The 15136-nt window shown below is 41.3% G+C and overlaps 1 protein-coding gene and 1 long non-coding RNA gene across 8 annotated transcripts in view; one reads left to right on the forward strand and one right to left on the reverse strand.

Moving 5' to 3' along the window:
* LOC130362205 (uncharacterized) overlaps positions 1-3030 on the forward strand; it is a 53489-nt gene extending 50459 nt beyond the window's left edge. Inside the window, exons 2-3 of the long non-coding RNA XR_008891317.1 lie at positions 1168-1290; positions 2826-3030. This is a non-coding gene — a long non-coding RNA (uncharacterized LOC130362205). The remainder of the gene's footprint in view (positions 1-1167; positions 1291-2825) is intronic.
* The window catches only part of CDK19 (cyclin dependent kinase 19), a 438492-nt gene that overhangs the window by 50378 nt on the left and 372978 nt on the right, over positions 1-15136 (reverse strand). For all 7 annotated transcript variants that reach the window (XM_056566332.1, XM_056566331.1, XM_056566326.1 and 4 more), the window contains 3 exons: positions 8193-8336; positions 5452-5521; positions 1924-1996 (listed from right to left, as the gene is read on the reverse strand). In XM_056566332.1, coding sequence (XP_056422307.1) covers positions 1924-1996; positions 5452-5521; positions 8193-8336 — 287 coding nt within the window. The remainder of the gene's footprint in view (positions 1-1923; positions 1997-5451; positions 5522-8192; positions 8337-15136) is intronic.

Here is a 15136-nt window from a genome sequence, read left to right on the forward strand (position 1 = left end):
TAGCTCCCCCCTGCCGTATGCGCTCCCGTATGGGACAAAACGTAGTGTGGACCCAGCCTAAGTTAAACAGATTTGTAAATTCCTTCTATTAAAAAATCTTAATTCTTCCAGTACTTATCAGCTGCTGTTATGATCCACAGGAAGATCTTTTTGAATTTCCTTTCTGCCTGATCACAGTGCACTCTGCTGACACCTCTGTCCATGTCAGGAACTGTCCAGAGCAGAAGAGGTTTTCTATGGGGATTTGCTTCTACTCTGGACAGTTCCTTAAATGGACACCAGAAAGCACTATGGTCAGGCAGAAAGGAAATTTTAAAAAGAAAAGAGTTTCCTGTGGAGCATAAAGCAGCTGATAAGTACTGGAAGGATTAAGATATTTTAATAGAAGTAATTTACAAATTTGTTTAACTTTCTGGTACCAGTTGATTTAAAAAACATTTTTCCAGTGGAGTACCCCTTTAATAAAAAGTCAGATTACACAAGCCTGAACATTATTACCATTTAGTCAGGTCAATTGGAAGCACTCTAGCTATGATGTGTCAGATTCTCCTACAGTGCACTGTGATGTAATTAGCACTGCTGTTTCAATTTGTAATTAGAAATGTTAGTAGCAATTGCTACAGTGTCGCTCAATATTTATCATGTTCTGCTCTTCAGAATCCAAAATGAAGGGTTAAATAATTAATCAATGGATAATATACATTGTTAATTCCTCTTTAGAGGTTACAATCTGTATGTGATGACAGGAAAAAGTACAAGGTTTGTGGGAAACATTTGGAAATGGGATATTGGTTTGTAAATACTTGTCAGCTTGGTTTCAGAACGTGTATGTAAGCACATTTTATAAATGACAAGGTAAATCATAAACAGTCTAATAGCACTGAGACAGCAACTGTTGGAAAATAAAGCAAGTTGCAGTTTACAGCAAATATATGGTCACCTTTTAAATACAAGTCATAAATAATGAATGCAGAAGCTGGTTTTAGTCCAAGCAATACAGCTTCCAATAATACAAGGTATAGTAAAGTCAATAATGTCAATTACTATGCAAGAAATGGTAGTAATATAGTAGAATCATATTAACAGACACGATTATTATTAAACCTGTCTATCATCTATGCGATTTGAGAATTGAATAATTTACATATGCTTTCCTTTAAAAAATAGATGGAGAACAAGAGATTTGCTCATATAGGCACCAGTAACCAGGTTGGAAGCTAATGTTGCCCATACCCATTAGATTACTAATGGTCTCTGCAATCTATGAGGCTCCTAATGACAAATGTTCAGGTAAGACTGTCGAGTACAATGCTCTGCTACCTTTGGCAGCTCCCATAGATAATGAATTTTGCAGCAGAATGTTAAGTGATGAAATTAGTTGTGATTCAGTAAAATAAAGTTTGTCCTTATAAGATCTGCTCCAGAGCCTCTCAGAACACCACATCAACCTATAATATAAATGTCATAAGAAAAAAAAGCCTGACAAAAATATTGCCAGTATGCTACTGACAACAACTGAGAAAAGGGAAGGGGTATAGTGTCTCCACCACAATCTTAATTTATCATCAGACTCACTCTAGTGGTGGCACCGTGTATCTGCAGCTCAGCTCCAGTCGGTTGCCCGATGCAATCGGTACACAATTTACAGTGCTGAGTTTCCAAACCCATTCAATGTATAGTGTGGAGTGCTGAACAGCCAATCAGTGGGGAGTGTCGGGTGTTGGCACCCCGTTGATCAGCGATTAATGGCTTATCCTTTGGATAGGCCATTAATCCAAAAGTCCCATAAAACCCCTTTGATACTATTGCATTATGCCATTGCTCAGAATGCAATTCCCTACTATAAGAATTAATGTAGCTCAACATTGGAGTGATAATCTAACTTTCTGTATATAACTTTTTTATATTAATCTATGCACTTACCAAAATAAAAACTTTGCTATCAGGTTTCACCTTGTGCTTTTCCATGTATTTTATTAAGCTACTGTTAGCATACCTGTAAATAAATTTGGGTAGACATATAAAGAGACAAGTTATTGACCATAATAGCTTCAGTGCACTTAGGAAACAGTTTTATAAACATCACCAAATATTAAAGAAGGCCAAGTACAATATTCAAGGTGCCCACTGGCAGCTAAAATGCTTGTTCCAAGCAAAATATTACTATCGAATGAGAATGTATTTGAAGTAAGCTCTTGGCTTCTTCTCATTTAATACTCTGTGAGTTTTGGCAGTAAAACAGTAAACTGCTGTAGTGGTTTTATTCTAGCTTTTTATGCCACACATTGAGTGAATGTTTTTACAGATTGTACAAAGTGCTCTGAACATCGGAAGGCGGTCAATAACTACTTGACTGATTTGTTTAGATGACTTGTAGTCAATGCATACAACAATATGGCTGTAGAAGCATGCATTTAGCCACTTATTTTGGGTTTAACACATTACAGCTAAAAAAAATATCTATTACTACTTGGAAATTACAACTAGTCTAAACTAGATAATGTTGTTGGAACTTAATGCTTTCTGCTGTTTAAGCCAGCTAAGGACTTGGCATACATTTAGGCCGGGTTCACACTACAGAATATGCGGACGGAAAGTTTCCCACTGGAGATTCTTAGTGCGGCAATGTCTGTTTCACGGATTCCTCCAGAACATTGAACAGGTTCAATGTTCTGGCGGAATTATTTTTCTCCTCTATATGGCAGTCACACCTTGGGTAGGTTATTTGCAGTTACCCATTATATCTTAAAAGCACAACTGTTTATGCAAATTTGTAGATATTCTGGGCCTAATTTAAGATTCCCAACTTTCTGCCCTTTTCTTAGTCATCTCTCCAAGAGAAACCCATGGACAGATGAGATAAGAGTGACCCTTCACCATCTAGATGGATGGGCTATCACATGCATTGAAGTGAGAGTTATGGTGAAAGAACTCAGTAAACCCCATTGCCTGGGATGCTGCGGTTGCTGCTGGACAAAAAGTTGATCATTATAGGTCAAGAAACTGTATACAGAAGGATAACTATATCAGTTTTTTATTAATTTATTTAATTATTTATTTTTAAATGTCATGAATGTTTATTTGAGTTGTTTATTATTATTTTCTTACTTTAATAGATAAAAATAAACAAGTGAGGTGGTAAAAGTTTTGGTTTTCATATAGTTTAACAATAATTCTGCACACTATTTGTTGCACTATAATTATGCCCATATAGCCAAAACTTTACTTTCTTAAATATTCAGGTTTAAAGGGGTTCTCCGGTGCTTAGACATCTTATCCCCTGCCCTGACCTTCTGCTATCCTGACCACGAGTTGCCGTATCCTACCTGTGCCTCAAATTCCTCAGCCGCCTGTGTAGTCGAGCCGTGCCAGGGGTAGCGACGTGGGTGCCACCTGCCGCAGAAAGTCCATCCCACTTTGCGGCAGGCTCTGGTGAAAACCAGCGGAACTTTAGACTCCGCTCCCTGGTACGGCCCGTGTCATCTGCCACACAGGTCCAGCGGATCCACATCCACCGGTGTTCCTGTCTGCTGAAACGTGATTGTTACAGTAGTGCAGTAGCTTAAATCAACTGGTGCCAGAAAGTTAAACAGATTTGCAAATTATTTCTATTAACAAATCCCAATCCTTCCAGTACTTATCAGCTGCTGTATAATACACAGGAAATTATTTTATTTTTGAATTTCCTTTATGCTTGACCACAAGTGCTCTCTGCTGATACATCTGTCCATGTCAGTTATGTCCAGAGCAAAAGAGGTTTGCTATGGGGATTTACTTTTGCTCTGGACAGTTCCTGACATGGACAGAGGTGTCAGCAGAGAGCACATGTGGTCAGGGAGAAAGGAAATTCAAAAAGAAAAGAACTTCCTGTGTATCATACAGCAGCTGATAAGTACTGGAAGGATTGTTTTTTTTTATAGAAGTAATTTACAAGTCTGTTAAACTTTCTGGCACCAGTTGATTTAAAATAAAATGTTTTCCAGTGGAGTACCCCTTTAAAATGTATATTTGGCTACAACTTCTAGCAAACACTAGTGGAAGTAGAGGAAGAGTGGAGCAGTTGTCCATAGTACGGTTAGATTGCATCTTTTCTTTTTCAGAGGCCTTTTTTTTTTAAACTGAAAGAAGCTAAAACTGAAAGAAGAAATATGATTGGTTACTATGGCATGGCATTACGAGGGGATCGTGGCCATGACGTTTGCACCGCATTGCCAGTCATCAGGCACATCGCTACGTGCACCGGATGACTGTGTTACCGCAGCAGAGATGGCGGGGGGTCCCAGCGGCAGGACCCCTGCAATCAGACATCTTATCCCCTATACTTTGGATAGAAAAGAAGATGTATAGGGGCAGAGTACCCCTTTAAGGTTTGTTAACAAACGACACATTGTATATTTTTTCTTATTTGTTTAACGCTTCGTACCTGAGGTATAATATTCTTGCCTTGAAGGGATTTATTTAAATAAATGTAGCCAAATTGTAATACCACACACAAATCAAGGAAAGAAGTGGTGCTGTTTTTGGAAGAAATTCACTCTGTGTTTTTCTGTTTTTTTTTTTTTTTTTTTACTGAATAACCCCTTTAATCAGGGAAACATTTAATGACTGAGCCACTTCAAACTCCACACTTAAACGTAAAGTGCTTGCTAGTTTGTAAAGATACTTGAGATGAAGTGAGTACAATATTAACAAATAATTAATACTACACTTTCCTATTAATGTTTTTAAGGCAGAGTTCATGCCTGTATAGTAATTTTATTTGTCCTATTCCACTATAGAAGTAGAAAAACAAAAATGACCAGATCTGTCATGGAATGTACACCAGCAGCACTGAAAGGACCTCACTAACTTAGGGTGCATTCACACCACAAATTTTCACTACGGTGACCGGACACGGCCTGCATCTCATTCATTTGAATGAGCCGACCGGAGACATTTTTGCCCCGTATCGGGTTTTGTGACCGACTGAAAACCGTGGTATAGTACGGTTTTCAGTCCGGTCACAAAACCGGATATGGGCAAAAATGAGCCGACCGGGTCCAGCTGGGATACCGGAGCACCCGATTTTTACATCTCCCAGCTGGATCCGGTCACCGTATTGAAGAGTCGTGGTGTGAATGCACCCTTTCTCTGTCTGGTTCTGCTATTGTGACAAGAAAAAGTTGTTGTGACAACAGTGCTGCATGCTGTGCTATTCTTCCCCTAAAATATGAGGTTATCTGTTAGTAAGCCTCCAATGCAAATGTGATCACACTCTTACTATTCTTAGGTAAGTCTTACTATTTCATATGTTTGCACACTGTGTAGTGGATAAGCCCGGGGTATTGTTACATAATTGACTTTTAAAAAAAAATTATATTGATATGTAGTGTATTTAAAACTTATTGCATAGTTTACCATTGGTATACCCAGTTAAAAAAGGCAAACAACAAAGAGTTTCTATAATCTTACGTGGTTCTTCTGAAGTCTTTTTGAAGAGTAGGATATTCTGGCATCTTTCTGATATCTTCCCAGTCTTTATCTGAACAGACAACAGTGTTTTACTATTTTACTTGGAAAATTCTAACAATTTTTAACAGAACTATAAATATGAGATCATGTATATAGACAGAATTAAAAAGGAAACAAAGTAGCTGATGTAGATAATGCAAGGTCTCAAACATGATTACAGAATCCTGCATCAAGCATATGATATTTAAAATAGTTTCATCAAGTATCCATCAGTGGTGGTGTTGATAATTTCACCAACTGTCCAGACACCTCTGACTTTGAGAGTGGAAAATATGAATACCCACTTTAACCCTTATAAGGTTTATCACATAACAGCTATTTGTTCAGTGAACACATCATTCTTGGCAGCGACACAGAAATATTGCATCTATGTTTACTTTCAAATGCCACCAGACTTAAAGGTGTATTTTCATATTTAGCTTTTATGTCAAAGGATATGCCCTAGATGTCTATGAGCGTCACGTCCAACCTCTGGGACCCTAACCTATTGAGAGAAAAGGGGCCAGGTGACCACCTTTTGTTGACTTTCAGCCACTGCATTAGCCAATAAGTTTCATGTGTGAACTATAGATGTGCCCTAAATGCTGACATTGGGAGTACCCTACAATTACATAGATTATGGGCATCTGACTTGAAAAAATTCCTGTCATTTGCAAAAACTTTGTATATAAAGTAGATAATAACGCTTAAGTATATTTGTAATATACATTGGTTAAAGAGTACCTGTCACCAAATAAAACTTAATATAGTGTTCCTTGTGTAATTAGCAGACACTTTCACATTCACTTGCTTTTAAAATTATCAACATAAATATGTTTAAAATGTAATATAAAAAATGGCCACTAGGTGGCTCTGTTCTGTTCTCTGCCACAATTAACAGCAAGTTCAGTCTCCTCCCAGCCTGGCAGGAGTCCGAATTAAGGAAATGTTTCTTTGCATGGAGCTTTTTTTGTCAGCTGTACAGAAAGTGAAAGTTCCACAGATTGTCACAGAAAGCCACACAGACTGACAGCTAAAGGAGAGCCTCACTGAAATCTGCATAGACTGAAACAGGTCTTTTAATGCAATGCAATTTCCCAGCAGGCTTCAGTGATGTCATGCCCGCTGGGAAACGCCCACTTTCTCCTGCTAGGAAATTGCCCCATGCGAGCAAGAAGAAAGGTATGATACAGAGTTTTTTAAAGCTCTGAAGTTGTTTTTAAGGGCAGGAGGGGTGTCAGGAGTAGTTAGGGAACATAGGCTGAGGTAGTTGAGAACAGTTTATTTGGTGACAGGTACTTTTAAAAAAATGTGTATATTATGGGGTGAAAAAATACTGACTTGTCCCTGCAGCTGTTGCCTGTGCAGAGACAAAATACAGGAAGTGTGGACAGACAAGCAGGGCTCTGGGCACTGAGGACAAGAAGGTCTCTGTGACACGTCCCCAGTCCAAACAGCAGACTGGTTAACAAGGCACAATCCTGCACAGAGCCCTGCTTGTTCCACCCACACTTTCTGTATTTTGTTTTCGCACAGAGACACACTGGCAATAGCTGCAGGGACAGCATTTTTTTCCTCAAAAATATACAGTGCCAATATATATTACAAATATACACAAAGGGGTTATCCAGGAAAAAACTTATATATATATATATATATATATATATATATATATATCAACTGGCTCCAGAAAGTTAAACAGATTTGTAAATTACTTCTATTAAAAAATCTTAATCCTTTCAGTACTTATGAGTAGAGATGAGCGAACTTACAGTAAATTTGATTCGTCACGAACTTCTCTGCTCGGCAGTTGATGGCTTATCCTGCATAAATTAGTTCAGCTTTCAGGTGCTCCCATGGGCTGGAAAAGGTGGATACAGTCCTAGGAGACTCTTTCCTAGGACTGTATCCACCTTTTTCAGCCCACCGGAGCACCTGAAAGCTGAACTAATTTATGCAGGATAAGCCATCAACTGCCGAGCAGAGAAGTTCGTGACGAATCAAATTTACTGTAAGTTCGCTCATCTCTACTTATGAGCTTCTGAAGTTAAGGTTGTTCTTTTCTGTCTAAGTGCTCTCTAATGACACGTGTCTCGGGAACCGCCCAGTTTAGAAGCAAATCCCCATAGCAAACCTCTTCTAAACTGGGCGGTTCCCGAGACACGTGTCATCGGACAGCACTTAGACAGAAAAGAACAACCTTAACTTCAGAAGCTCATAAGTACTGAAAGGATTAAGAATTTTTAATAGAAGTAATTTACAAATCTGTTTAACTTTTTGGAGCCAGTTTATATATATAAAAAAAAGTTTTTCCTGGATAACCCCTTAAATGTTATTATTTAAATTTCATAAAAAGTTTTTGCAAACAACAGGTACACTTTAAGTGGATTCGATTAACTAAAAACAGTAATAGTACAACTAATCTAATTATTTGTGCAGACTACAGAGCAAACAAGAATAAGGCAAATGATGATGTGATACAGGCTTTTTGTATGTCATAATATTATAACATATGGGAGAAATGCAAGCATGATAATATGTAAGAAATTCCAGGAAAGATTATTTCTATTTACACACAAACTATCTGTCTAAACTGTTGTTACTGTTTTAATGAAGTGTTAAAAATAAGGAGTGCATACCTAGTCGGCTAGTCATAGTATATATAGCTAGTTATCTAAAAAAAATGTGTCAAAGTCATATACCTGCAGGAAAACCCATTACACTAAATATACGATCCAACTGGTCATGATGGAATGGGTTACTTGTCTTGATATCTTCTTGACGACAATGAAAAATGGGTTCTGATGTTAACAATTCAGCAAAAATGCAGCCGATAGCCCAGATATCTGTTAAAATAAAAATTGTCTTGGTATAAGTATTCCAGGTACAACACGTACCACATTAACAGTAAACGGGTATGCCCTATACACAGAATAAAGATAAAGGTCAACTTTGATCACGGCATCTAAAGGTTTAATGAAGGATATTGCTCATAAAAAGCGGGACCCACCAGGTATGCAGCACGCTCAGCTGCTGAGTTCGCTTCATATAGCAGGAGCGATGCAAAGCATACATTTACGTCCATATGCAGGATGGGGATAAGGAACACACAAAAAAAAAGTGTGGTTTTCTCAGACATAATAATGATCTGAAATATTTTACTTTTCTTTGGTCTTGAACAGATTACATTAACCAACAGAGGGGGCATCAGAGAAGCGCTGTTACAAAACAAGGAAGCTTTCTGGATTTTAAGGGTACGTAAGCACATACAGGATTCTGCGTAGATTTAATGTGCAGGATTTGTAACTGCAGATTAGAAACTGTGCTCAGTCATATAGTTTACATTGAAATCTGCAGCAGAAAATCCTGTGCATCAAATACTGCTCATCAAAACTGCGTACGTGTGAATGTACCCTAAATCTTGGCTCCCTTTACCCCTAATAGACTAAACTACTGTACTGATCTGCTGCATATCGGTTAGGCTAGGTTTACATAGCTGTTATCTCCCATCCCGCTATTCTCCCTTTATTGCTGCTAAATAGACCATACTAACAAATGGATGCAAACTGAGGCAAAGGGATGCCATTTAGTGGCGTCCTTTTGCATCAGTTTTTAATCTGTTAACTGTGAAAAATTCATCCCCCTAAAGACTCCTTCAGCCGGGGATACTACTACTCCCATCATGGAACAGACTCATTTGCCATCATAAGCTATTAACTAGGGGAGTGGGAAGCATGCTCCGCTCCCCGGCAATGTATATTTGATACCCTCCAGAGTCCTGAATTGCCGATGCATTGCCGTAGATTGTGATTTGCCATAGATTGTGATGGAGTGACTCAGCAGTTTTCCCTGCTCCAGCGCTCCGCCTCCATTACATTCTATAGGCTGACACTCGCACACCAGCCCCCAACCATTGGTTACTGCGGGGGCTGGGGGGGGGGGGGGGGGGCGTGCGTGTGCCCAGACAGCTGAAGGCTGCCCGGTGATGCTGGGAGTTGCAGTGCAGTGAAGGGACCACAACTCCCAGCATGCCCAGACAGCTGAAGGCTGCCCGGGCATGCTAGGAGTTGTAGTGCAGTGAAGTCACCACAACTCCCAGCATGCCTAGACAGCTAAAGGCTGCCCAGGCATGCTGGGAGTTGTAGTTTTACACAGGTATAAAGTAGTTAGTGTAGTGTTAGCACGATTTTAGCATAGTTAGCGTAGCATTAGCTCAATTTTAGTGTAGCTTTAGTTTAGTATTAGCGCAGTTTTAGTTTTTAGCGTAGCATAGTGTTAGCGCAGTTGTAGCGCATTTAGCATAGCGTAGTGTTAGCGCAGTTGTAGCGTAGCTTAGTGTTAGCGCATTTTTAGTGTATTTAGCGTAGCTTAGTGTTAGCGCAGTTGTAGCTTATTTAGCATAGCGTAGTGTTAGCGTAGCTTAGTGCTAGCGTACTTTTAGCATATTTAGCGTAGTGTAGTGTTAGCACACTTTTAGTGTGTGTAGTGTAGTGTTGGCGCAGTTTTAGCGTAGCTTAGTGTTAGCGCAGTTTTAGTGTATTTAGTGTAGTGTTAGCAGAGTTTTAGCATATTTAGCGTAGCGTATTGTTAGCGTAGTCTTAGAGTAGTGAGCGCAGCGTAGTCTTAGAATATTAGCATAGTGTAGTGTTAGTCCAGTTCTAGCATAGTTGGCGTAGTTGTACACGGGTCTAGTGTAGCTAACTTAGTTTTACAGGTAGATAAAGCATAGTTTAAATAGTTTAGCGTGGGGTGTAGCTTAACTTAGTCATAAAGTGAAGGGGCTACAACTCCCAGCATGCCCAGACAGCCAAAGGCCGTCCGGGCAGGATGGAAGTTGTAGTGTTGCAAAAGTAGCAGAGGCAGTTGCGCTCTGCTACGTTAATGCAGTATACAGCCATCTGTATAGATGGCTGGATACGGTGATCACAAGGCCACTTACCCACCTCTGTTCCTTCTCTGTCACTGAACTTGTAGCAATGCAGGAAGATGACGGAGCTGGAACGGGGGTGATAAGTTAGGCTCTCCAGGTAATAACCCTTTTTTTTTTTTCTTGTTACAGATATGTGAATACTGAGGACTACATCGGAATCGGTGGACTACGACGATGACCTGCATTTTTTTCTTTTTTTTTAATAAAATGGTTAACGAGGGCTGTGGGGGAGTGTTTTTCCTAATAAAAATGTTTTAACTTGTGTGTGCTTTTTTTCTTTGTTATTACTTTACAGGCTTAGTAGTGGAAGCCCTCTTGTAGACGGAGTCCATTACTAAGTCGGGGCTTAGCATTAGCCCCAAAAACAGCTAGCGCTAACCCCCAATTATTACCCCGGTACCCACCGCCACAGGGGTACCGGGAAGAGCCGATACCAACAGGCCTAGAGCGCCAAATATGACGCTCTTGGGCCTGGGCGGTAACAGGCTGGCGTTATTTAGGCTGGGGAGGGCCAGTAACGATGGTCCTCACCCACCCTGTTAACGTCAGGCTGTTGCTGTTTGGTTGGTATTTGGCTGAAAATGAAAAGACGGGGAACCACATACGTTTTGTCTTTTTTTATAAAAAAAATAAAAATTAAATAAAATGTGTTTGGTTCCCAGTCTTCATTTTCAGCCAAATACCAACCAAACAGCAACAGCCTGACGTTACCAGGGTGGGCGAGGACCATCATTACTGGCCCTCCCCAGCCTAAATAACACCAGCCTGTTACCGTCTAGGCCCAAGAGCGCCATATTTGGCGCTCTGGGCCTGTTGGTATCGGCTCTTCCAGGTACGCCTGTGGCGTTCTGTACCGGAGTAATAATTCGGGGTTAGCGCTAGCTGTTTTTGGGACTAACGCTAAGCCCCGACTTAGTAATGGACTCCGTCTACAAGAGGGCTTCCACTACTAAGCCTGTAAAGTAATAACAAAGAAAAAAAGCATACGCAAGTCAAAACATTTTTATTAGGAAAAACACTCCCCCACAGCCCTCGTTAACCATTTTATTAAAAGAAAAGAAAAAAATGCAGGTCATCGTCGTAGTCCACCGCATACACGTATCTGAAACAAGAAGAAAAACACAAAAAAAAAAAAAAGGGTTATTACCTGGAGAGCCTAACTTACCACCCCCGTTCCAGCTCCATCATCTTCCTGCATTGCTACAAGTCCAGTGACGGAGCAGGAACGGAGGTGGGTAAGTGGCCTTGTGATCACCGTATACAGCCATCTATACAGGTGACCGTATACTACATTAACGTAGCAGAGCGCAACTGCCTCTGCTACTTTTGCAAAACTACAACTTCCATCCTGCACGGACAGCCTTTGTACACCCCACGCTACACTCTCTAAACTATACTTTATCTGCCTGTAAAATTAAGTTAGCTACACTACACCCGTGTACAACTACGCCAACTATGCTAGAACTGGACTAACGCTACACTGCGCTCACTAATCTAAGACTACGCTAACAATACGCTATGCTAAATACACTAAAACTGTGCTAACGCTACACTACACTAAATACACTAAAACTCTGCTAAAACTAAGATACGCTAAATACGCTAAAACTGCGTTTACACTACGCTAAATACACTAAAACTGCGCTAACACTACACTACACTAAAAGTGCGATAAGCTACGCTACAACTGCGCTAACATTACGCTATGCTAAATACGCTACAACTGCGTTAACACTATGCTACGCTAAAAACTGTAAAACTGCGCTAACAATAAACTAAAGCTACCCTAAAATTGAGCTAACGCTATGCTAACTACGCTAAAATCGCTAAAACACTACTACGGTGACACTGCACTACAACTCCCAGCATGCCCGGTCAGCCTTCAGCTGTCTGGGCATGCTGGGATTTGTGGTCCCATCACTGCACTACAACTCCCAGCATGCCCGGGCAGCCTTCAGCTGCCTGGGCATCCTGGGAGTTGTGGTCCCTTCGCTGTCTAATCTAAGCTAAACTACAACTCCCAGCATGCCCTGGCAGCCTTTAGCTGTACGGGCATGCTGGCAGTTGTAGTCCTTAACTACAACTCCCAGCATGCCTGGGCAGCCTTAAGCTGTCTGGGCATGCTGGGAGTTGTAGTCCCTTCGCTGTCTAATCTAAGCTAAACTACAACTCCCAGCATGCCCTGGCAGCCTTTAGCTGTATGGGCATGCTGGGTGTTGTTGTCCTAAACTACAACTCCCAGCATGCCTGGGCAGCCTTTAGCTGTCTGGGCATGCTGGGAGTTGTAGTCCCTTCGCTGTCTAATCTAAGCTAAACTACAACTCCCAGCATGCCTGGGCAGCCTTCAGCTGTCTGGGCATGCTGGGAGTTGTAGTCCTAAACTACAACTCCCAGCATGCCTGGGCAGCATTCAGCTGTCTGGGCATGCTGGGAGTTGTAGTCCTAAACTACAACTCCCAGCATGCCTGGGCAGCCTTTATCTGTCTGGGCATGCTGGGAGTTGTAGTCCTTTTGCTGTCTAATCTAAGCTAAACTACAACTCCCAGCATGCCCTGGCAGCCTTTAGCTGTCTGGGCATGCTGGGAGCGGTTGTCCTAAACTACAACTCCCATGCTGGGAGTTGTGGTGCCTAACTTCCTTTCACTACGCTACCTACCTACGCTATTTGCGTAGTGCTGCGCATGTGCAGTACTACTTTAGCTGCGCCCGCTGCTCTACTTTCTGTTCCCAGTTCCCTGAGAGTTAACAGGGGACGGGGAGTAGAGCAGCGGGCAGGGATGCAAGCGGTTGACAGCGTTATCGGGCATAGGGATCCCGATAGCACTGTCGACCGATCGCGCTGGCGGGAGGCAAGTGGATGACAGCGCTTTCGGGCATAGGGATCCCGATAGCGCTGTTGAGCGATCGCACTGGCGGGTGACAAGCTGATAACGCCGCTATCGGGCATAGGGATCCTGATAGCGGTGGCGAACGAGCGCGCTGGCGGGTGACATTTAAACAGTAAATGTATTAGCTTCTGTGGCCCGATAACGCTCTCGGAATCGGGCCACAAAGGCCATTAGAGCTCCGTGCAGCTTCGGGCTATCACAGGGAGAGATCCTCTCCCTGTGATAGCCCAAGTGAGACTGCGGTGAGCTGCAATGCCTGAGGATTAAATATGTCATGTGACACTCGCACACTCCATCACAATCTATGGCAAATCACAATCTACGGCAATGCACCGGCATCAAGTGGCCATTCACAGCTCATCAGGGTTTTTAAACTCATACAGTAGCGAAATGCCACCCACTTCCCAGCAGAAGCCATACCTCCTACTACTGCTCCCATGATGAAGCAGAGTCCCATTAAATTCAACCAGATTCTGCTGGATTTTCCGTGTCTGCAGAAAGAATGAAGCTATTCATTCTTTCTGCGGACTCTGCACGGAATACATAGCCATCTACAAGGCAGAGCATTTCCATGCAGTCCTATAATAATATTCCGGCGCCCGCAGTCTCCCGATTGTCCGCACAGAGATTTTCTGTGCGGACATTCCGGATTTGTGAACATAGCCTAAGAAAGAGATATGGGGATTCAATTTATAAACTCCCTTGAACCCCAAATCTGAATGGTGAACAAGATGAGCGGATTCTCCTTGAGAATGTTCAGAATCTCTGGTGATTTTAAATGTAAAAGTGTTGTCAATGCCAAATAATGGGCAAAAAGGTGTTGGTAAACCTGTTTCTATCTCCTATCCAATAAATAACATAGCACAAAACAGCCTGCATGCCATATATCTCATGACTAAGAAGAGTAATACCTCCAAGGAACTTAGTTTGCTGTATTTTGGAACGTTTATTATGATTGCCCCAGTTAGAACCCTAGATTTGCTAAAATACCAAGCAATTTAACATCTGGTTTTCTTAATAGGACATGCAGTGTTTTCAATGGAAAAAGGAGCTTGTGGAAAAAAACATCTTAATTAAACAAGATCACCCCATAAGCAAAGGCTCAAGGATTTCCAGGAGTGTAACTCTTGAGAAAGTGAGTGGATAAGACTTAAGTTTGTAGTGATTATGTGGATTAGCTGGGAACTGGATCCTTAAGTAAGAAATAACTTCTGATTTCCACTTAAAAGGGAAAAGAGTGGACCAGCCTCTGTGGGTGAATAGAGTGAAAAAGAGCTCTTTAACATTACTTTTAACATAGTAAATGCACAATCCAAAAAGTTAAACTTCAAAATCACCTTCATAACAGAACAAATGACTTCTCAAGGGTTGGCCATAAGTAGCAGAATATCATCTGCAAAATCAAGTGTTTTCATTTGCATATGAACCAATATCGATACCTGATCCAAGTAATGCAAAATGGGAATCTAAGGCTAAATTAAATAGAATAGGTGATATTGGGCCGCCCTGCGTAATCCCCACTAATGTATTAAAAGCGGGCAGTTCTTTATAGTTTATAAAATCTATGGTAGCAGTTGGGCAAGGGCAGCAGGTAACCTTAATTGTTCACAGAATCCGGTCAGTAGAGGATAATTAACATCTGGCTAGATTGCATGTTAAAATGATGTCCCGTACGAACGCTCACATACTCCTCCCCCCGGGCACCAGTTTTAGCCATGGTTTGAAATGGCTGGCAAGCAGAATAATATCCTCTCATTCCAGAGATGAAGGTGACTGAACATGCCTAGTCTTAGATTTCACCCCCTTTACAAGGACTTAGAGGAATTAG

The sequence above is a fragment of the Hyla sarda genome, chromosome 3 (genome assembly GCF_029499605.1).
Source record: "Hyla sarda isolate aHylSar1 chromosome 3, aHylSar1.hap1, whole genome shotgun sequence".
In the NCBI taxonomy this organism is placed as follows: domain Eukaryota; kingdom Metazoa; phylum Chordata; class Amphibia; order Anura; family Hylidae; genus Hyla; species Hyla sarda.